Here is a 23,326-nt window from a genome sequence, read left to right as displayed (position 1 = left end):
GAACTCAGCTCTCTGCTGGTACAGAAATCAACATTTGAATAATACAGACAGCCTTTACATGGTGTACGAAAAACTATCCCAACAGGCTGAATAAACTGTAAAGTGACAGACACACGTCTAGATCACTGTAGTCTCAGGTACACGAGAACTGTCTGCTTTCCTAGAGGCTCGGACTTCAATTCGGGGGGGGGGGGACTTTCTTTAAAACCTTTGAGGGTCCAGGTCATTCATTTAAGGCCTGGTAAGTATTTGCACCACCTAGTTGCCATGGTTAGGAAGTGTGTTTGAACCAGCTCCTGTGCACTCAGCCTTTTTGGTTCATCTTGTTGGATGAACTACTCCACCTGGCCATTCTCCCTGTAGTACACATTTTGAGTATTGGTTCAGTAACGTTCAAATTTTCTTATTTTATTTTATTTTTATCTAGAACCAATTGTGGAGAATACAAACAATTTATATGAAGATCAAATAGCTGATTAGAACTAATATTTTTGTGTGTCCAATTTATTTTTCCCCCTTTTTGATGGATACATAATTTTTATTAAAAATGTATTGGGTTTTGTGTATGTTAGTGTTTCACCTGCATGTACAGCTGTGCGCCACTTTGGTAACCAGCCCTGGTGGAAGCCGGGAGAGGGTATCAGTTTCCCTGGAACCAGAGTTACATTTGTGAGGCACCTTGTGGGTACTAGGAATTGAACCCAAGTCCTCTATGAGGACAGCCAGTGCTCCTAACTGCAGAGCTATTTCTCCAACACATTTGTAAATTTCCAAAACCATATAAAAGCTGGGCACAGTAGCCTCTGCCTGTCATCTTGGCACTTGGGAGCTTGAAGCATGAAAACTACAAATTTGAAGCCAACCATAGTGTGTAGAGAAATTTTAATTTAGAACATTGCTGCTCTGGCAAGAGATCACATCCAAAGACCTTCTAGATCTTTGTGATCTGACTGGAATACAAATGTGCCTTTAATCCAGGAGACAGGGGCAAGCAGATCTGAGTTCAAGGCCAGGCTGGTATACAGCAGGCTTGGTGGTTCACTCCTTTTGTTGAAGTTCAGCTTCGACATTTCCTTGGAGGCAGGGTGTAGATCCTACGGCTGTGACTGCCTGGAGACTTTTTCTGAGGGTAATTTTCCAGGCTGGAACTGATGGTTACCAACCATGGCTTCCACCGACAGTGGCAAACTGAGGGGCCAGAATTAAACTGCTGGTAGCAGGCCAGTGTTGATAGCTTTCTACCATGTAAGTAGGGTGGGGCTAGGGATGTTAGCTCCTAGGGGGGCTTTCACTGATTGTGGCAAGTGGGGGCTTACAGCTACCATGTAAGCAGAGGCTAGGGCTGTTGGCAAGCATCTAAAAAGAAAAGGGAAGGAGGAAAGAAAAAGAAAAAGATCACACACACACACACTTAGACTTGATGATGAAGTAAGACAGACTCCAGCAGGTAGGTTCCAACAAGCTTTTTCTTTACCTTTTTAAATTTAGCTTCTCTTACAGGCATCTTTTATTTTACACATACTTACAATCATATGTACATACATACACATGTACATACATATATATGTGCATACATGCACATAATGGATGGCTAGAGCAAACTCCAGATATCGAGCTCCAACCCAGCCTTACATACATACATATTCATATATTCTGGTGGGTGACACAAACTTCAGAGAGTGAGGTCCAAACCACTCTACATACACACATCCTGGTGGATGGAACAAACTCCGAGAGCCAGTGCAAACCACACTTTCACTCTTTCTCCCAAGCGTACATTTCCCAGCAGGATCTTTGAAGAGGTACAGAAATCACAATGTGGTTACATTCTATTTTCCTGTAAGTGAATGATTACAATGAGTGTATGTAAGAAAAACATTTTCCCCCGCACCTTCACATGAGCTAATGTTTTTATGTATTATGGGTGAAAAACAAATATGAAAAAACAAGTTATTTCCAAGAACCCATATACATTTGTAACTGAGAAACTTGTGATAGGTTAACAAGGTGAGCAAGCAAGGTAATTTCTCAGCCAGCCTTTATCTATCTATCTATTTATTTATTTTTATTGGCAGGCTGCAGTTTGCAGTTACAAAGAAAGATTTATCTTTAAAAAGTAATCTTATAAAAATCTTAAAAGAATCACCAATATAAAATGCTATATAAAAACAGTCAGCCATTTATAGTTAAAATCTTTAAGGTGCACATCTACTCATTAATAATTTTTATTAGTCATAACAGGAAGCTGAGGGCAAAAATGAATATAAGAAATTAATCACTTTGAAGCCCAGCTTCAGGGAGAGAGAGTCATGTCAGCTAGTGCTAACTGGGTTATTGTTCTCACTCACCAACCTCAACAAGTCCCTGGCTTGACTATCAAGAGTGTATTTTCCTGGACTTCAAACTGTTCTCTAAGATTTTCTATGTCAGAGCCATTAGCAAAAACATCTTTACCTAACCTTGCTAAACAATCTATTTTTCCAAATTCCTTCTAAGGGTAGTGGCCATTGCTAACAATCTGCATCTGTAGGTTGTTTTCAAGGGTGATGGTTGAATCACCAGCAGCGATGCCTGAAAGAGATCAAGCATTGTTATTCTTCGTGCCAGAGATGCTGCCCAGAGAGAGGCTGGAAGCCCCTGGGAGTTTTCATACGATTTATATATTAGGAGGATAATGATTTTCATACGATTTATATATTAGGAGGATAATGAGGCCCTCGAGGATAACAAGCAGATCTATGCTTCATAACAGCATAAAGTTCTCAGGACACGTAGTTCTTGGGGCAAGACACACCCATCATGGCTCTGCATTTCATGAATTCTAGAGCTGTTTTAATTGGGAGCTCCTGCATGGCTTCCAATATCCTTTTGATCCCTAACAATGAAGGTAGTTTGTAGAAGGAAGCACAAACTTCCTTTGAAAGTGATGTCTAACTGAGTGGCAGAAACAGTGACAAATCAGAGAAAGACTTGACAGAATAGGATATGGCCAACTCTCACGAAAAGACAGAGAAAAGGGAAGCTACTTAAGAGGCAATACACAGAGGAAAAGAGGCAGTTTTACCAGGACAGTAATAAAGAGAATTCAGGTGAAGACCAGAGGAGCCAGAGAATGAGAAGGAGCCAGGAGATTAGAGCAAATTGCTTGAGTTAGTGTGAGGCCAAGCAGAGCAATTCAAAGATGAAAAGAGAAGCCAGATTGAATATCAGCTGGGAGAGGAGTTTGAGCCAGAACAACTGAGTTGAACCAGCCAACCCAGAGCTCAGAAAGAAAAGAAAGGGTAAGCTTATTAAGCAGTAAGTCTCAGGCTGAAAACATTCTAGGCTGAGGTTAGATTGTAGGAGGCTAGAAGCTTCCAGGACTAGGTCTAGGTTAGCAGATGGAGGTGATAAGCCTTCCAGACAACAATTACTACAAAAGAATAAAAGTTACTTTTACAATATTGAGACTCTGTCTCAAAACAACAAAATCCCAAAACTAAACAAAAAACCAAACCAACTGAACAAACAAAAAAATTAAGTCTAGTTCCAAAGAGTCCTGAAAAAAGATTCTGGAGCTAATTTTGGAACTAAAATAATCAGTTTCTCTCCCAGCATCATCTCACACAAGGAAATGCTAAATCAGAAATTTGAGAACACAATTTGTTCTACAATTTTTTTTATATACATTTATACTTGTGCAAATTTCTTAAGGGTTTTACTTTGTGGTCTGTCTTTTATTTAACTTTGTTTCATTTTTTTGAGATAGGGTCTCATGTAAACCAGGCTAATTTCAAGCTATGTAGCTGGGGATGGCCATGAACTCCTGATTCTCCTACTTCTTTTTCCCATGTGCTGGGACTACTGCCATGTATGTAGGCCTGTGTGGACAAGGCTGGCCTCAAACTTGAAGTAATCTTTCTGCCTCTGCCTCCCAAATGCTGGTGTTAAAGCATGCACCACCATGCTTCTTTAAGGTTTTAATTTGTGGTGCTGCATGCCTTTAATTCCAGTACTTGGGAGGCAGAGGCAGGCAGGTTTCTCTGCGTAGGAGGTCAGCCTGGTCTACAGAGTGAGTCCAGGACAGCCAGGGCTACACACAGTGAAACCCAGTCTTGAAAAACAAAAACAAACAAAAAAAATTAAATGTGATTATTATCCTCTCTGGTATTTTTTTCAAGGTTAATATGTACTGTCCATGTAAAAGTTCTACATTCTTGGACACGCTTTTTAAAATAATAAATTCTTAAGGGCTGAAGAGATGGCTCAGCATCTTTAGAAGTTAAGAGCACTGGCTGCTCTCTGAAAGGACCCGAGTTCAGTTCCCAGCACCCATATGGCAGTCTACAACTGTTAACCCCTCTTCCCAGGGATCCATCACCCTAATACATGCAGGTAAAACACCAATGAACATAAAAATAAATTTAAAAATAATAAACTCTTTCCTCTCTAGACCAATTATTTCATGCACGTGTGGAATCATTTAAACCATCACCCTTAGTTTACAGTTGCTTATAGATTTGAGTATTGATGCAGACCCTCCAGTGACGCCATCTTCACAAACAGGCCAGCATGTCCCTCGGCTTATCAAGTCTAAAAGCCTGTGTAACTACGGAAGCCCTTTAACTACAGACTTACTTCTCCTCCTCTCCCACACCAGACTTCTGTACAGGTCTGTAGTTACTCTCTTCATTTCTCTGTACAAACGTTAACATTTATTATTATTGTGTGTGTTTGTGTGCCACAGTCACATGTAGAGGACGGATGATGCCTTGCAGGAGTCAGTTCTTCTACCCTATGGATTCTGGGAACCACACTCAGCCTTACCTCCTGAACCATGTCTGTGGCTCCGGCTCTCCTTTTTTCCTTCCATGGCCACCCAATCTAGTTCACTCCACTTATTCTCACTGTTGGGTCACAGGTGACCTTCTCCTTGTGTAGTCAAGTGGTTGCACCTCAAGCCTTGCCTCCCATTGTCTTTCCAAAAGCATTTCATGTTCCTGAACAGTCTGGGGAAATGTTTTCCACCATCACCTCTGGGGCAGAGATGACGCACTGTGCGCCCTATAGCACTGGGCATCCTGTAGCAGTGTTAGACTCTGCAGAGTGGACCAGAGCACGGTGGGCTTGCTGCTGCTGCTTCTCATCGCAGCCTGCTGAGCTGGAGTCCTCAGTGTCTCAGTTTTCCTTACATTCTCTGAATGCTAATTCTGACACCCTCTCCCGCCCCCGCAACTCCTCCTCATCCTCGCCCTTGGCTGTTGTATGCATCCTGTGCCTCGTCCCAAACCTAGACTGTCTCAGCCTCTTTCGGGATCCTTCTGTTCCATGTGGCTTCAAGCATTCTTGTGTGTGGATTACTTTTAGAGTTTCATTCTAATCTGAGCTTCAAGGAGATGCATTTGAATGCCAATGAGGCATCCATCTTTGTAAATTCAGAGGCACTTGAAATTCCTGCCTCAAAATGAATGCAAACTAGGAGTAGGAAAATAGAGAATATAAAATTAGACATTCTGAAGTGCAGTCTTGGGGCTGCTGCCCCACAGTGTATGGCTGCAGACAAGAATGTTAATTAATGGCACTGTGCCTGAGGTTCTTTGTTGTCTAATGGAGATAATTTTGGAGCATCTGAGCATTAAATGGTACTTCACCTGAGAATCACTGCAAATTATGGGAGCACACAAGGTATGCAAGGCAGTGGTAGCACGTCCAGAACTCCTCCTTCCATTCTGCTCTGCCTGTGCCCAGCCAAATTTCTTTCCTGTTCTTGACTCCTGAAGAGAAACAACAATTATTTCAGTGTTTTTAAGAATTGTTTATTAGGGCTGGAGAGATGGCTCAGAGCACTGGCTGCTCCCCCAGAGGTCCTCAGTTCAATTTCCAGCAACCACATGGTGGCTCATAACTATCTACAGTGTTATTTAAAAGTAACACAGTAAGTTAGTGGAATAAAATTGAGAGTTCTTTTATACACCCATATATGTATAATCATTTGACTTAGGACAAGTAGATATCCTATAACAAGGGATCCCTACCAATTGCTCTATATATGTAAAAAAAAAAAAAAAATCTATACGCCTTCTAGAAAAGGAGAAATACACTTTTGAACTTGGGAGTGGACTCCTAGGTATGTCATCAAAAGCATATGCAGCCAGCAGGGTATGGTGGTGCACTTGGGGAGGCAGAGGCAGGAAGGTCACTGTCAGTTCAAGGCCAGCCTGGTCTACAAAGAGAAGGCTACACAGAGAAACCCTGTCCTGAAAAACCAAAAACCAAAATAAAACAAACAATCAAACAAAGGATGTGCTAAAGAAAAAGATAGAACAGCTGGTATAGAAACAGTGTTTTTGCATAAAAGGACACTGTCTGGAAAGGCAAAAGAGCTGGGCATGGTGGTACATGCCTGTAATTTCAGCATTCAGAAGGCTGGGACTTAGATCATCACAGGCTTACAGTCAGCTTCATTATACATGGTGAATTCCAGGCCAACTAGGACTAGAAAGAAACACATCTGTTGAAAAGGAAAAAGACAATCGACAAGATAAAGAAAGAATTTATAAATAATTTATCTGGGCCTGGGATCCAGAATATATAAAGAACTCTTAAAATTCAACTACAAAACACAATAGAATGAAAAACAGACAAAGGCTTCAATTTTTCTAAAGACACGTATGTAAATAAACCATGAAAAAATATTAGCCATGAGGAACTGCAAATGAAAACCACAGTGAGGATCTGGAAATTTGGCTTAGCGGCTAAGAGTGCTGTCTGCTCCTTCAGAGGGCTGAGTTCAGTCCTAGCACCCACAGCAGGTTGCTCATAGTCCCCTGTAACTCCGGGTTTCCAGTGCCCTCCTCTAGCCTCTGCAGGCACCTGCATGCACCTGTACCCACTTGCGCATACCCCACATAGACCTAGACAGAGACACATAATTGAAAATAAAATAAATCCTTAAAAACCCACAGTGAGGGTTGTAGGTATAGTTTAGTGGTAGAATGAGCTCTTAGTACATGACAAGGTCCTGCATTTAATCCCTACCTGCAAAACAAACAAACAAAAAAACAAAACAAGATTAAAATCCCACAATGACATACCACTTCACTTCATTTCTTCTAGATGGTTCCAAAAAAATGGAAAATAACAAGTGGTGACAAGGGCTGGAGAGATGGCTCAGAGGTTAAGAGCACTGGCTGTCCTTCCAAAGGTTCTGAGTTCAATTCCCAGAAACCACATGGTGGCTCACAGCCTTCTATAGTGATATCTGGTGCCCTCTTCTGGCATGCAGGCACACATGCAGGCAGAATACTATATACACATAATAAATAAACAAACGAATAAATAAATAAATCTTTTTGAAAACACTTAAAAAAACAAACACACATAATAAATAAATAAATCTTTTTTGAAAACACTTAATAAAACAAACGCATGTCTCCAAAAAAATAGAGAAACTGGAGCTTTTCTGTGTTGCTTTGAAGTTGTAAAATGATGCAGCCACTGAGGAAAACAGTAATCAAAAGCTAAGCACAGGGAAAAAAAGCTAAACACAAAATTATCACAGGAAGTAATGGATATATACCCCCAAAGAACTGAAAACAAATACTCAAAACCAAAGAGTTAACACAAATGTCTGCCAATTGATAAATGGTAAGCAAACTGTGGTAGATGCAAACAGAATATTATTCAGCTATAAAAAGGAATAAATAAAGACTGACACACATTAGAACATGAATGAACTCTATATGCTAAATACAAGAGGCCAGAGCTAGAAGGATTGTTCACTCGGCAAGGTGCCTTCCCCACAAGTGTGAGAACCTGAGCTCAAATTCACAGCAGCCATGTGGGTGTGGTAGCGCATCCCTGTAATCTGTGTGAAGACAGGGACAAGTGAGTCCCTGGCACTCTCTGGCCAACTATTCTCAGCCAATCTGTGAGTTCTTGGCTCTGTGAGAGACCTGGTCTCAAAAAGTAAGACAGAGGTGATCGAGGAAGACATCTGACATTGATCTCTGGCTTACACACACACAAAGTGAAAGAATATCTTTTAAAAAACCAAAAGGACATATATTACATTTGTGTATTTATATGAAATGTTCTGAACAGCAAATTATTAGAAAGAGGGTTGGGTTGGACACATGCCAGGATCAAGAAGGAAAGAGAAATAGCTTACATGTAATGAAGCTGGAAAGGGTGATGGGGCACTGTGCCACAGATAAGAATTCTGATATTTCCCTGCACTGACAAAGGCTAAACATGGAACCCACGTGCTGAGGGCATAGGAGTTCATAACACACAGACACTTTTCCATAGACTTATGTTCTGTGCGTGAAATAGTTTGTAGGGACAGAGTCAAAAGAAAACCTTGGGGATGGAAGAATGGCTCAGTGCTTAAGAGCATTGATTGTTCTTCCAAAGGACCCAGGTTCAACTCTCAGTATCCACATGGCAAGTCATAATTGTCAGTAACTCCAGTTCAAGGGGATCTGACACTCTCACACAGACATACATACATGCAGGCAAAACGCTAATGTACCCAGAGAGAGAGAGAGGAAGAAAAGCTGGGTGGTGGTGGCACACACCTTTAATCCCAGCATTTGGGAGGCAGGCAGGTGGATCTTTGTGAGTTCGAGGCCAGCCTGGAATACAGAGTGAGTTCCAGAACAGCCAAACCAGAACAGCTACACAGAGAAACCTTGTCTTGAAAAACCAAATCAAACAACCACTCCCCTCCCCCTGGTGCAGGCCCAGAGGACAGGAACACTTTCACTGCAAAAGCACAAAGCCCTATCTGGACCATTGTTGCTTGTGGAGTGAAAGACACCTGGTGGTCTGTGTTTTTTATTTTATTAATTTGTTTATTTTTATGAAAGGAAGGGTTTATTTTGGCTTGCAGCTCTAGGGGATACAATCCATCATGTCATACTGGATGGTGACTAGAGAAGGAAGGTCCTGGCCATATTGTATCCAGAGTCAGGAAGCAGATAGTGAACAGGAAATAGAGCTGGATTATACACCATCAAGGGTCACCTTCTGTGGCCTCCATCCTTCAGTGAGTCTTTAAAAATAATTATTTATTCACTTTACATCCTGATTAAAGCCCCCTTCTTCTCCTCCCAGTTCCCCCCAACCCTCACATATACCCTTCTTCCCCCATTCTTCCTTGTCCTTCTCCTCAGAGAAAGGAGAGGTCTTCTATGGGTACCAACCCGCCCTGGCACATTAAGTCGCTGCAGGACTAGGCCCATTCTCTCCCATTGAGGCCAGAAAAGGCAGCCTATTTAGGGGAACCAGATCCAAAGGGAGGCCTCATAGAGAGAGGCTGGGCTCTAGTTGCTAGAGGTCCCACATGAAGACCAGGCCGAGAATCTGCTGCGTATGTGCAGGGGTCCTAGGACCAGTCCATGCATGCTCTTTGGTTGGTGCTTCAGTCTCTGTGAGCCCCCGTGGGCTCATGTTAGTTGACTCTGTAAGTCTTCTTGTGGAATCCTTGGCCCCTCCAGCTTCTTCAATCTTTCCCTCAAGTCTTCTATATGACTCCCCAAGCTCTGTCAAATGTTTGGCTATGGATCTCCGCATCTGTTTCCATCAGCTGCTGGGTGAAGCCTATTAGAGGCCTACAGGCATAGCAGAGTAACATTAGCAGTGTCAGGGGTTGGTTCTCTCCCATGGAGTGGGTCTCAGGTAGAGCCAGGTTTTGGTTGGCCATTTCCTCAATCTTAGCTCCATCTTTGTCCCTGCACATCTTGTAGGCAGGACAAATTTTGGGTTGGGTGTTTTATGGATGGGTTGGTGTCCTTATCCAGGCACTGGAAGTCCTGCCTGGAGGTAGAGGTAGGAGACTCAGAAATTCATCCTTGTCTACATAGCAAGTTGGAGGCCAGTATGGACTTCGTGAGAAAAAAAAAAATAGATAAAACATTTGGTCAGGCCTTGTGCTTTTTAATATGTATAGGTGTTTTGCCTACGTATGTTTTTCTTATATCTATACCATATGTGTGCCTTTTATCCATGGAGGTCAGAAGAGGCCATTGGATCCTTTGGAACTGGAGTTACAGGCAGTTGTTAGCTGCCATGTGGGTGCTGGAAACCAAACTGGGTCCTCTGCAAGAGCATAAGTGCTCTTTATTTATTTATTTTTTTTAAGATTTATTTATTTTATGTAGGTAAGTGCTCTATCTGTATGTAAACCTGCATGCCAGAAGAGGGCATCAGATCCCAGTAAAGATGTTTGTGGGCCACCATGTGGTTGCTGGGAATTGAACTCAGGACCCCTGAAAGAGCAGCTAGTGTTGTGAACCACTGACACCAATCAAGTCCTTTTACTGTCAGACACTCCCAACATCCAGCAACAACCCAAAGAACAAAGGACAGCCCTTCCATCTATAGACTTTCAAGGGACTGGGACATTGCAGGAATCTAGCAGTTTAAGGAAGGTTCTAGAAGGATTATAGGATATGCTGATCCCCTTCACAGGGGCAGCCCCTCTGAGTACTCTCCATGACACTGAAGCACATAGTTTATCATAACTAAAATAGAAAGAATGACATCAAGATTTTTTTTTTTTTTTTTTTTTTGTAAGACAGGCTCTCACTGTGTAGTCCAAGCTGGCCTAGAACCTGCTATGTGTACCAAAACTCTCAAACTCACAAAAATGTACTTGCCTCTGCCAGTGCTGGGATTAAATGTATATTCTACCAACTCCAGTAAATATTTAGCTTTTAAGTCAAGGCTTATGATTCATTTGGAGTCATTTTTTCTATAGAGGATGAAGCATGAAGCAAGACTCACTTTTCTTTTTTTTAATGGGGTTTTTATCTTGTGCCATTTTGTTGTTGTTTGAGACAAGGTCTCACTATGTAGCCCAGGCTGGCTTGAACTCAGAGGTTTGTCTGTTCCTGCCTTCCAAGTGCAAGGATTAAAGGTGTGCACCACCATGTCCACCTGTATCGTTTATTTTTAAGATTTGTTTTCATTTTATGTGTGTTTGTAGGCCTCGAAGTATACCATATGTGCAGTGCCTCAGGAAGCCAGAAGAGGGCATCAGAACCCCTAGAACAGGACCATGTGGGTTATGGGAACCCAGGTCTCCTGCAAGAGCAGAAAGTACTCTTAACCACAGAGCCACCTCTCCAGTCTCCCAACTCACTCTGTCTCTGTCTCTTCTGGGGGTTTCGAGACAGGGTTTCTCTTTGTAGCCCTGGCTGTCCTGGAACTCATTCTGTAGACCAGGTTGGTCTCAACTAACAGAGATCCACCCCCAGAGTGCTGGGATTAAAGACATGTGCCATCACCACTGGGCTCCAGCTCTTATTTTAAAGGTATATTTCCTGGTGCTTTATTGGATTTTAAAAATAATTCAAAATCTACAATTTACATATAAATAGAGAAGCTTAATAGCAGAGAGTCTATTTGGCAAAGTAATAATAAAATAGCAAAGTCCGAAATTCCTTATAAAAGTGTTTGGGGTTTGGCATGCATATTTTTCCTAGAATTCTCCCTCCCTCTTCTTTCTCCTCCCTCCTCTTTTTCCTCTTCCTTCTCTGACAGCTGTTGACTCTAAGTTGTGTTTTAGAAGGCGGAGGTTGACAATGCACAAAGCGCTAGAAAGCTCAGTGAAATTATATGTTTGATTTGTTTGTTCTGATTTCACTATATTGATTATTAGTACAGATCCTGTTTGGTAACTGGATTGATGTTACCAGAATTATCTATATCATGTAGCAGGATATTTTAGATTTTTTTTTCTTAAGATTCATTTGTTATGGAAAAAAAAAAGATTCATTTGTTATGTAGACAATGTTCTGTCTGCGTGTACAAATGCATACCATAAGAGGGCACCAGATCTCATTATAGGTGGTTGTGAGCCACCATGTGGTTGCTAGGAATTGATCTCAGGCCCTCTAGAAGAGCAGCCAGTGCTCCTAATCTCTGAGCCACCTCTCCAGCCCTAATTTTTGTTTCTTTTTTGTTTTGTTGATGTTGTTTCAAAAACACATTTTTAGGGGCTGGCACCTGGCTTAGTGGTAAAGGCACTTTCTGCCAAGTCCGACCTTCTGAGTCCAATCCTTGGCGGTAGAAGGAGAGAACTGACTCCTAAAATTTGTCCTCTGATCTCCACATACACCCACACTAAAATAAATGTAAGGTTAGGTGTAGTGGCCTGTATTTTTAATCCCAGCACTTGGGAGGCAGAGATAGGTAGGTAGATCTCTGTCAGTTCAAGGCAAGTTTGGTCTTTATCATGAGTCCTAAGCCAGACAGGGCCATAGGAAGAGTCTTTATCATGAGTCCTAAGCCAGACAGGGCCATAGGAAGAGCCTGTCTCTCTCTCACACATACACAAATGCACAGCACAGGACCACCGTACCCTCTAGTAGACTGAAGTACAGGCCTTTAGGATCAGAACCATGATGGTTCCTGTGTCCTGAGGTTTTTTGTTTTTTTCATTGTTCTTTCCAAAACTCATGTGAGTATTCTTACCCCTGAAATCTGAACATAAACTGTTTGCAGGTCCTGCTGGGTGTCTACTTTGAGTCCCCTGAAATCCGGCCAGGCGATGTTCTCTGACCACTTGATCTTTAGCAACAGTGTTGTCAGGGTTGGTGGTGTTCCTCTGCCAGAAATCCCTGGAATGAATGGGAAATGAGGTCCCCATGACGATGCCCATGCCCAAGGCACCTCCTGTCCTCATGGTGATCATGAGCCATGCTCTGTGGACATGGTGCTTGGCAAGGCTGATTGAGGAGCTGTGACCTCAGGCAGCTTCAGCTTCCTGAGACATTTTGAGTAAACAAAAGGAGGAATAGTTTGGATCAAATTGAATTTTCTAACCAGAGTCTCTGATTGCAGCATTGCCTCACTCCCAGAGTTCTCCAACTGTCAGCAGCACCTGCACTAAAGTGCTCTATTTCACTGACCGGTCACTCACGCCCTTCATGGTCAATATACCAAAGAGGTGAGATGCTCATGTCATTGTTTCATTGTAAAAACAGACAGACAGACAGACAAACAAGCAAAAGAAAGAAAGGGAAGCATAGCCCTGTCATTGCCCAGATGAGGGGCTGAAAGGTGTTTGAAAAGCAGCCTGTCATAAAGACATAGAGACTCAAATTCCAGCTTGGCATATTTTTGTTTGTTTGTTTGTTCCTTCCTTCCTTAATCCTTCCTCCCTTCCTCCCTCCCTCCCTCCTTCCTTCCTTTTTTGAGACAGGTATTATTATGTAGCTTTGGCTGGCCTGGAACTTTCTATGTGACCAGGCTAGTCTCCCTCCAGCTCATAGAGATCCTCCAGCCTCTGCTTTCCCTCTACTAGGAATAAAGGGGTGCACCCCCACCCCTGGCAACCAGTGGCATTATAGGGGACTAGCAGGATCTACTGCTAGACACAGGAATAATAAACTGCATTGTTTTGTTTTTGTTTAGTTTTTTTGAGATAGGGTCTCACTATGTAGTTCTGGGTGGCCTGCACTCATGATGTAGACCAGTATGGTCTTGAATTCAGAGATCCACCTGCTGCCATCTCCTGAGTGCTGGGATTAAAAGTTTGTGTCACCATAAAGGCACGAGCCTCAAACTGATGCTTGAGCTGGGTGCCACTTACCTGTAATCTGAGCACCTGGGAGCCTGGAACAGGATTGTGAATTTGAAGTCACCCTAGGCTACATAGCAAAATCAAGGGAAGCTTGGGCAGCAGAGTGACTCTGACAAAAACGAACAAATAAAAAACACCTGATGAATTTAATATTATCAGCCTAAGAAAACTGGACCATTATGTCAGGGGAGAAACTGAGAAAACTTAGGTGTATTTATGGTTATTTAACAAATTTTATTTTGAATACCTTTTTTTTTCTGATTAGAAAGAGCAAAAGCAGTGAATTTGAGTTCTTTGATCACCTGATATGTAATGCCAGGCTCATTCCTAGTTTTGACTGGTTGCCCAACCTCTATTTTAGTGACATCTTGGTTATCAGGGGCCGTGACCTAGTATTGAAGCCATGCTACTTCTGCATGTTGACTTTGGCGGGGGCCTGGATTTCAAGCTAACACATCACCTTCCCAGCCTATTGATTAACAGGCTATTTTGGTACACTCTTCTTTTGTTACAGGCTGGGGGAGGTGACACTGAAGGATTTTAAAGCAGCTATTGATCGAGAAGGGAATCACCGGTACCACTTCAAAGCACTAGATCCTGAGTTTGGCACTGTCAAAGAAGAGGTACAGAGTCCAGGGGCAGTTGGGGGAATATTATTGGTCACTCCTGAATTAGCTCCCAGATGTACCAGAGTTCCTGTCTTGGTCGGTGCTCTATTGCTGTGAAGAGACACCATGACCAAGCAACTCTTATAAAAGAAAGCATTTAATTGGGGCTGGTTTACAGTTTAGTCCATTATCATCATGGTTGGAAGCATGGTGGCACACAGGGAGGCATGCAGCTGGAGGAGGTAGCTAAAACTTCTATATCTGGATTTGCAGGCATCAGAGAGAGAGAAAGACACTGGGGCTGGTTTGGGCCCTTGAAACCCCAAAGCCCGCCCCCAGTGATCACTTTCTCCAACAAGACCATACCTGCTCCAATGAGGCCACACCTCTAATCCTTCCAAGTAGTGCCACTCCCTGATGTCTAAGCATTCAAATACACAAGCATTTGGGGGCTATTCTTGTTCAAACTACCACATTCCATTCCTTGGCTCCCACTGGCTTGTCACCATATGATAATGCAATAATACATTCAGTCCAACTTCAAAAGTCCACATAGCAATATCACAGTTTTGGCACTTTTTAAAAATTTAAAGTCTCCTTGGAGACTCAAGGCACTCTCTTAATTGTAACCCCCTGTAAAATCAGAATAAAAAAGCGGATTACAAGATATGTGTATGTGGCACAGGATATACATTACCGTTCCAAAAGGGGGAAAGGCAGTATAGTGAGGAAATGCTGAACCAAAGCACGACCAAGACACAGAGGGACAAACTCTAGACTCTGCATCTCCGTGTATGATGCTCTTCGATCGCCAACCCTCTCAGCTTTGTTGAATGCAACACGCTTCTTTCTCCTGGGCTGGTCTCCCCCTCCCTACCTCTCTGTCTCTGTGTGTGCATGTGTGTGTTGTGTTCTGTAAGTCAGGGATAACTGGTGGGAGTCAGGTGATTTTCTCCACCATGTGGGTCCTGACATTGAATCCAGGTCATGTGACGATGCCTTTGTCCACTGAGCCATCTCAGAGTCCTTAAAGTGTCTTTTACCAGAAGTGTTGCTCAAGTGACTTTCCTTTACTTCCTCCTCTTCTTCTGACAGGGTTTCTCTGTGTAGCCCTAGCTGTTCTGGACTCACTTTGTAGACCAGGCTGGCCTCAAACTCACAGATATCTGCCTCTGCCTTCAGAGTGCTGGGATTACCAGTGTGTACCATAGAGCCCAGCTTCTCTACCCTACTTCTCTCAGTAGTTTCTGTTTTGTTGAAACGGGGTATCACACTGTGACCCAATCTGGCCTGGACTCATAGCTACCCTCCTGCCTCAGTCTGCTGGGCTCTCCAATGTTTCTATTATGGCTTTTTTTTTTAAACTAGGTTTTCCATGATGATGATGCCATTCCTGGATGGGAAGGGAAAATTGTAGCCTGGGTGGAAGAAGACCATAGAGAGAATTAACTGGACCCTGGACATTCCTTGGCTGCTTCTCTCAGGAAAGAGGACTAACACCAGAGTACGCTGAGAAGTTTCTAAGTCATGCTGCCAAAAAGAAGCTTCTTCAAGTATGATGGTCACGGGCCAGTCCTGTTTGTGTGCCTGGCATATCTGGTACTTCAAATCTCTGTCCAAAACATAGACCATGGGTTCATCCTGGAGCTCCTTTTCCATGGGAACAGTGTTTTATTTTACTCTGAGGACACCAAACCGAAGGCCTTAACCAACAGAGAAGGATGACCCCTCTTGTAGGGGCATGGCTGCTATTATCTGTAACCCGGAAGTGGATGCATCACTCCTTCGTGTTTCAGTGTTCATTTAATTGGCCTCAATGGTTACAGCAATCAGAGTCCCAGCATTTGTACTTACAGACAAGGCATTGCAAACCAGGAGTATGTTGTGAGGTGGTACCAAAGATGAAAGCCCACTTGCATATAGAACTGGATGATGGTGACTTGTGGATTGTGGGGAAAGCTTTTCCATATTGTGCTGTACTATGCCAAAACCGTACTTCAGACCTTGGGCTGCCTCTTCTGTTTTTTACTGGTTCTGCAGCTTGTCCTTAGCCCGTTGAGGGCGTTTTTTTGCATACTGCTGGTTTTCTCTGGGGACTCATTAACTTTAGGGCCATTTATTTTTCTTCAAACAGATAAACTTTGTGTTTGAAAATAAGAAGCGAGGGGCTCCTTGAAAATCCAAGAGGATATGGAAAGGTGCTGCTCCCCACATCTCTTTGACCTGAACTCATGGCATCTTCCCATTTACAAGGAGACAGACCATTTGTGTTTGTGATTTGAGTACTGAGCACGACTTACTGTTCTGCTTCTCATTTCAAGGCTGGAGTTATTTTCTATTACATGCTGAGTCTGGGCTGTTCCCGTAGGGCACAGTGAAACCTATGGGGCATGGAGCATGAGTTGTGAATGGCAGGGTTGATTCGAGGTGAAGAGTCAGTTTGTGCTGCAACACTGTCAACTACTGAAGCTAGAGTTCAGTTTCAGAGGCTACTCAGTAACTTGGGTTTTCTCATTTGCACACCTAGTACCAGTCAGCCATGATTACCTATTTATACAGTCCCTTAAAACAGACTGACCACACTGTACACTGCCAAACAGAAGAGTGGGATAGCTGGGTCAGTCCTGGGACTTGCCTGTCTCTGTGTCTCCCGTTTTCAGCCATTTGAATGGACTACCATTGGAACGCTGAGATGACATCTCATTGTTTTATATAGACATATCTTTTAAAAATAGTTCATGTTTGAAAATTGTTTTGTACTCATCTGCTTTTGTCTGAGAACCATGTCTATTTTTATAATTCAAGAGTGACTTCTGTGTAATCTGACATTCCCTATACTCTTATCCATTTTCTAGAGCTCTCAGTAGCTTTTCTACTGTCTTTTTTTACCACCTCTTGTGGTTTCTGAACAAGCTTTATTTTGTTATGAGTATACTAATGGTGGTTAGTTCCTGTCCAGTTTTCCCTGTTTTTAGTGCTGGAGGGTTTTTCTTTTTTAATCTAGTTGATTGCTCTTCTAAAAGACATGAGATCAAAAAGACCTGATGTCTTCCATGCACGCTACCCTGGTCTTCTATTGAAGAACAATTTTTCATCAGCTATAACTAGGAACGTTCAGGAAAGTCAGCCATAAGCAAGAAAAACTCATTGTGAAAGCCAAAAGAAGAAAACAGTGTTACTTTCGTCTTTTCTCAAGACAGCTGGAGGGACAAAATGTTCATATATCACCAGTTTCTCTGTTGCATGAATTCGAATGTTTTGCTATTTGACAGCATGAAGGTGATCAGGCTAAACTTCATTACTGTAGTCCAGGTATAATTTACCTTGAATATCTGTCTCCTAAATCTGATTTTATTGTCCTTTTTCTTTTAGCAGTCTTAACATTACATGAAATTAACTTTTCAGCAAAAATTAAATCAGAAAAAACTTGAAGTCCTCTATATTGTGTTTTATTTTTATCTTTTTTTTTTTAAAAGGACCCTCATGGCCTTAGTGCTTCAATAAAAAGCAGAGGTTGGTTGAATGCTGGGAAGAAATGGAATTCATTAATTTCATCTACCCTTCAGAGTCTTCAGAGCAGAAGCAAGCATGAATTCATTCTGTTTTGAATAATATCCTGTTTGGCTAAACAGCAGTTCACAACCTGTAGATCATGACCCTCTAAGGGGTTGAACAACCCTTTCACAGGAGTCACCTAAGACCATTGGCAAACACAGATATTTACATTATGATTTCTAACAGTAGCAAAATTATAGTTGTGAGTAGCAACGAAAACAATTTTTTTGGTTGGCGGTCACCACAACATGAGGAACTGTATTAAAGGGTCGCAGCATTAGGAAGGTTGAGAACCACTGCTCTAGGAGAACTTGTGGCTTGAAATTATTGTCTCCTAGTGGTACTGGCGTGTACTAATCCATTCTGTAATTGCTGACAGTCTACTTCCTTGGGAAAAAGTACTTGACTCAAATGTTAAGAAATCCATAAAATAATCTCTCAGCTATGTTTAAAAAAAATTGTAAGCTGGGCATAGTGGGTCAGGAGATCTCTGTGAGTTCGAGGCTAGCCTGGTCTACATAGTGAGTTCCATGACAGCCAGAACTACATAGTAAGACCCTATCTTGAAAACAACAAACAAATAAATAAAAACAAAAGTAATGTGTAAAAATATATCAACACAGACACCTGTAAACACATAAGAAAAAATAAAAACCTTAAAAATGACCCCAAACGCTAATCTAAATATTTAAAAACTGAAGAATGCTGGGCAGTGGTTCTTTAATCCTAGCATTCAGAAAACGGAGGCAGGTGGATCTCTGAGTTCAAGTCCAGCCTGGTCTACAGAGTGAGTTCCAAGACAGCCAGGGCAACATGAAGAAACCCCGTGTCTGAGCAAAACAAAACTGAAGAGTGTCCTCTTCTTGCTCAGTTCCCTAAATCAGTTTGCACCTAAAGCCTCTGCCTGGTGGTAGATTCATGCCTGTAATTCCAACATTTGGGAGGCTGAAGCAGCAGGATACCCAGTTATGCCCATCTGGGCTACAAAATGAGATCTGTGTCTGGGTTAAAATAAAAAATAGAAGTATGGGTTAGCTACATACATTGGAATACACTGGAAACAGCAATGCTCCTTTCAGACCCACTCTTCAGTTATTTTAAATGGGATAACTAAATTAGGAAAAGATCTTTGTTCTACATCCAATTCAGGAATACTCAATTACTGAAAAACATCATAATTAAATTTTTCATTTTTACTCAAAAGCATGATTGCACACTCTTGATTTGTCGAACTTGAGAGGTACAGCTTGTTTAAAATACATATAAAGTTCTATTTTCTTAGAAACATGGATGTTTGTAACCATTGCTTTCAGAGAGTATTACCATGTATTCTGTTTATAATGTGTTCACAAATACTTTGTTCTGCCAGGGGTTTCCAATTTTCAAATTGCCAGTTTTAACTGCCTGAATGTACTAGAATTGTGAACTAGTCGAAAACACATGCAAACACTATGAATAAAATGGAGATTGCGAATTAAATCCACTTCATTTTCATTTATATCTCTTAACCGAGATCAGCCAGTAAAACCACTTACATTTAGTGAAGGTAAATTTCCTCAAGTGATCTATCTCCCTGGTAGCATGTTTGCTCATTATCAGAAGGGCAGAGATAAGGATTGTTTTATTGCTAGCGATATTTTACTGTCGGTATTTCTAAAATAAGCACAAGAAAGATTATTCTAAAAAGGGACTAGCTAATTTTGCACATCTTTTGAAATAATACGGAAGTGTATGGACACATAGACCCTGAGAGTATAAACTGATAACATTAATATTCAAATGCCATTCGAACTTGGCTCAGAAGTGTTTAAGACTGAACACTGGACCCTGTGTGTGCTAAGCATGATTTCTACCACCAAGCCTCTCAAGATCCCAGCCAGAAGTGTATGTTTTTCTATTTTGAGACAGCCTCTCACTATATTATCCAAGCTGATAGATTCAGATAATTAATCATTTTCCTTCAGTCTCTGTAGTAGCTGTGACCACAGGCATGGACTACAAACCCAGCCCAGAAATGAATACCTACAGGAATTGGAATTCACAAATCATTTTAAAGGCTGCCTCCCCCAAATTCAAGCAGGCTTCATTTATCACTTTAATATTATCAATTTAAATGACATATTTCAATCTTTAGCTCTGAGTGCTTTCTTTCACTTGGTTTCTGATTATTTCCAACTTTGTTTTGTTATGTTTGAGACAGGGTCTTACTATGGAGACCTGACTGGCCTGGAACTTATAGAGATCTACCTGCCTCTGCCTCTCAAGGGCTGGATTTTCAAGAGATCTTTATTATTTTTTCATTTAGACAGAGTCCATGTAGGTAGCCCAGGCTGGCCTCAAACTGGTTGCACGGTGCTAGGACAACAGTCATGCATGCCATATGGCTGTCAGTCTAACTTCTCTAATTTGTTCTTGGGTTCTTGGTGTTCTCTGACCATCTGCACACTGAGGAATTGGTATAAATACAGCACATGCTTCCTTCTAATTTGATGTCACCTTCAGCTCAGAAATGATGACACTTTCTAATTACATAACTATTCAATGGGTGTATATTTAATAAATGTTGCACATAAATCATTAGTCAATAACTCAGAACTCAGCACTATGGTTACTATACTAACCTTGAAGAAACAGAAACAACAGATCAGATTCCTCAAGTGGCTTACAGATGAGTTGTGCTGTAAATTAAAGCTATGGAGCCACATGGGATTCTTAGTGACTATATGGCATGTAAAGGTGATGTCACCAAGTGTTTATGCCACTCAGTGACACTGCAGCCACTCTGTTCATGTGAGTGCAGTTATTTTTGTGACAGGGCTTCTTGAATTTCTTCCATTTGTGTTTCCTTCTGTGAGGGGATCACAGGGGTATTTACAATTACAAATAAAACAGTAAATAAGTAATTCAAAAATTTTTAGCAGTTACTAGTTATTAAAAATGAAATCAAATTTCTATAAAATTAGATGTGTTTGTTTGCTTTTACATTCAGAATTAAATCTATAAAATACATCCTGTATATGTATGAAATTTTCAAAGGATAAGCTAAACATATTTAAAGCCCTTATCACCTTAACTGTAATTTCTCCCCCATGTCTATGACTATCACCCATCATGGACTGGAGGAATGGCTCAGTGGGGTAAAGCCACTTGCTGCAATTTCATACATGTGCCTTGGACACAATTAAAAAATCACAAATCAAGAATTATGACCTATTTGTGCCCCTTTCCCCCACAAAAGGAATTCTAAGAACATATTCTGTGGTGAGGCTCTGGGGAACGAAGCAATCCCATACATTGCTGATGGGGAATACGAAAGCTTTAGGGTCAGAATATGGCAAAATCTAACCTAAGTACATTTAAACCTGTTTTTTATATATTGTGTTTATATAAATAATGTACATTTTAGGGGCCTCATGTAGCCATGACTGGCCTTGAACTTGTTACATAGCTGAGGATGACCTTGAACTTTTGATTTTCCTGTTCCTACTTCCCAAACGCTGGGATTAAATAGTTCATCAGGTGCTAAAGACTTGGTGCATGCTCAGCAGACACTTTTCTAAACAATATTTACTCTTATGTACTTTTTCCTGTGTATGCGTAGACACATGTATGCCGTAGTATAAATTCATAATGTATAGTGTTGTCTCATAAAGACATTCTCATAAAGTATATAATGTATTCTGAGTATATTTCTTTCCATACCTCCGTACCCCATCCTCTTCCTTTTTCCTTTACCTTAATCCCTTTTGTTCCTGTTTCCCTTCTGCTTCTTTGACATCCATACATACAGGATTTTGAGGATAAAGTCTAGGATCACAAATGAGAGAAAATATACAATATGGATCTTTCTGGGACTGAGTTAATTTGCTTAATTAAGTTTGCACCCATCTTGTGGATGACAAACTCCATTATTTGTGACTGAAGTAATTGCCTTGTAAATATTCCACATTTTAGCCACTCTTTTAGGATGGACATATAGTTTAGTCCTATAAATGAAATATTGTGTGTGAATCGTGCTGCAATAAAGGTGATGTGCAAGTGGAAAAAAAAGAGATAAATCTTGGCTGAATAGATGATACTGCAATACATGGAGTATCAATATTTTTCAGAGTTGATTACTATTTTGAAGTATAATTGTCGATATTGAGAATGCTGTTTCACATAAATAGGTAGCATATGAGCTCTGTCAGGGCTGGAGAGATGGCTCAGGGGTTAAGCATACACAGAAATAAATGTCATAAAAATTTAAAAATATACAGCGTAAAAATGTATATTTAGGGATATTTCAGAAATTACTGGAAATTGTCCAAATCTCAGGCCAAAATTCCCCGAATGACTTTCTGTGAAACTTAAATCAGCTATGGCAAGTTTAAAATTCAAATATTTAAACAATCCAACCCAAAGACGCACGACTATCATGCTTACACACTAGGGAATAGCTGTAGAAAAATGTCCTTTGTTTTCTGTAACTAAACCATTTTGTTCACATAAGAACAGAAAACTTTGTACAGTAAAACCAGTGCGAATCATACCATACATGATGAATCCGTGCCAAGGTTGGCTGGCCTTTTGTGACACCGAGGGCACGAGGGCTCGGCAGTGCAAAGAGCAAGGATGTCCTCGGAACAGCTGCAGTGGCTCGGTGGGAGGCCGCACAGGCAACAGTGGCTAGAAACAACTTGGGGTTGGGTGGTTTATGTCTGGAAACTTTTCATTGTTGCCATTTCTTTTCTTTTGACTCCACGTCGTTACTCCAGAGTTTAAGAAAGTTTTCTGTTGAGATCGCACAACTGTAGAATAGTGAAACAATGCGTTTCGCGAAGCTGTAGCTTAAATCTTTCGTTTTTGAAAGACAAGAGTCTCCAAGCTGGCACCTGGCTTTGCCTCCCCACGTCTGAGATGTGTCTTAATTATTTTCGCTATTTAAGAGGATATGGTGGTAATTTTGGGGTAATATAACTATTGGTTTTTTTTTCAAACTATCTTTATATAAGTCCTCTGAGAGTAACTTGAAATGTGAAAATGGACCTTTCATTTGGCTGAAAATCCTGGTGCTCCCAGGATTTTGTGTGGGCTAGGGACCTCGGACAGACCGCGCTGGGCGGGATCTGCAGCCAGAGGACACATCCCTGAACCCTGGAGGTCACTCGAGGGCCTTTCCTTCCTCCAACGTTCCGCGGTGCGCCCGCACCCACTGCCCTAAAGCTCTGGGTTGTCCGCCCAGGTTCATTCCCCAGCTTTTTGTTAAAGCAGAGAGAAGGCTGTTCCCGTTGGCACCGCCTCCCCGGCCGCCGGCTGCAGCGGAGCCGACCCTCCCGTCCACCTCAGAGCGTGCCGTACTTCCCATCCTCGGCGACGCCTCTCCCGGGCCACCCACACCCCCGCGCCTTCCCGTTCCCTCCAAACGTGCGCCGCCGACGACTGCCCGGAGGCGCCTCCGTCCCTTCCCCTCTCCCCGCGCCTAAGCGGCGGCCGCGGTACCTCCCGGGCGCGCCCGGCCCGAGGCCTCCGCAGAGGCGCCGACGCCGTTCGTTCCGTACGCCAGCCCCAGGAGCCAGTTTTACGACACTGCGCGACCGTAGGGCGCGGCTGA

The 23,326-nt window shown here is 42.0% G+C and overlaps 1 protein-coding gene and 1 long non-coding RNA gene across 8 annotated transcripts in view; one reads left to right on the top strand and one right to left on the bottom strand.

Annotated features, from left to right (window-relative positions):
• Dixdc1 (DIX domain containing 1) overlaps positions 1 to 17,610 on the top strand; it is an 81,225-nt gene extending 63,615 nt beyond the window's left edge. For all 6 annotated transcript variants that reach the window (XM_055621982.1, XM_055621983.1, XM_055621981.1 and 3 more), the window contains 3 exons: positions 12,829 to 12,934; positions 14,085 to 14,193; positions 15,547 to 17,610. In XM_055621982.1, the coding sequence (XP_055477957.1) occupies positions 12,829 to 12,934; positions 14,085 to 14,193; positions 15,547 to 15,627 (296 nt within the window). In that variant the 3' untranslated portion in view covers positions 15,628 to 17,610. The remainder of the gene's footprint in view (positions 1 to 12,828; positions 12,935 to 14,084; positions 14,194 to 15,546) is intronic.
• Positions 1,449 to 23,297, bottom strand: LOC129687529 (uncharacterized). 2 transcript variants are annotated; one of them, XR_008721800.1, is made up of 5 exons: positions 23,215 to 23,297; positions 22,266 to 22,523; positions 21,469 to 21,540; positions 5,631 to 5,753; positions 1,449 to 1,837 (listed from the first exon to the last, which is right to left on the bottom strand). It is a non-coding gene; the product is annotated as an uncharacterized LOC129687529 (long non-coding RNA). The 2 variants fall into 2 exon arrangements; XR_008721801.1 differs by lacking the exons at positions 1,449 to 1,837; positions 5,631 to 5,753 and adding an exon at positions 6,122 to 6,474 and having other exon boundaries at positions 23,215 to 23,296.
• Positions 23,298 to 23,326: the final 29 nt, after the last annotated feature.

This window comes from Psammomys obesus, unplaced genomic scaffold (assembly GCF_907164565.1).
Source record: "Psammomys obesus unplaced genomic scaffold, mPsaObe1.curated_primary_1811, whole genome shotgun sequence".
NCBI classification, from domain to species: Eukaryota; Metazoa; Chordata; class Mammalia; order Rodentia; family Muridae; genus Psammomys; species Psammomys obesus.
This window is presented reverse-complemented; position numbering and strand designations above follow the sequence as displayed.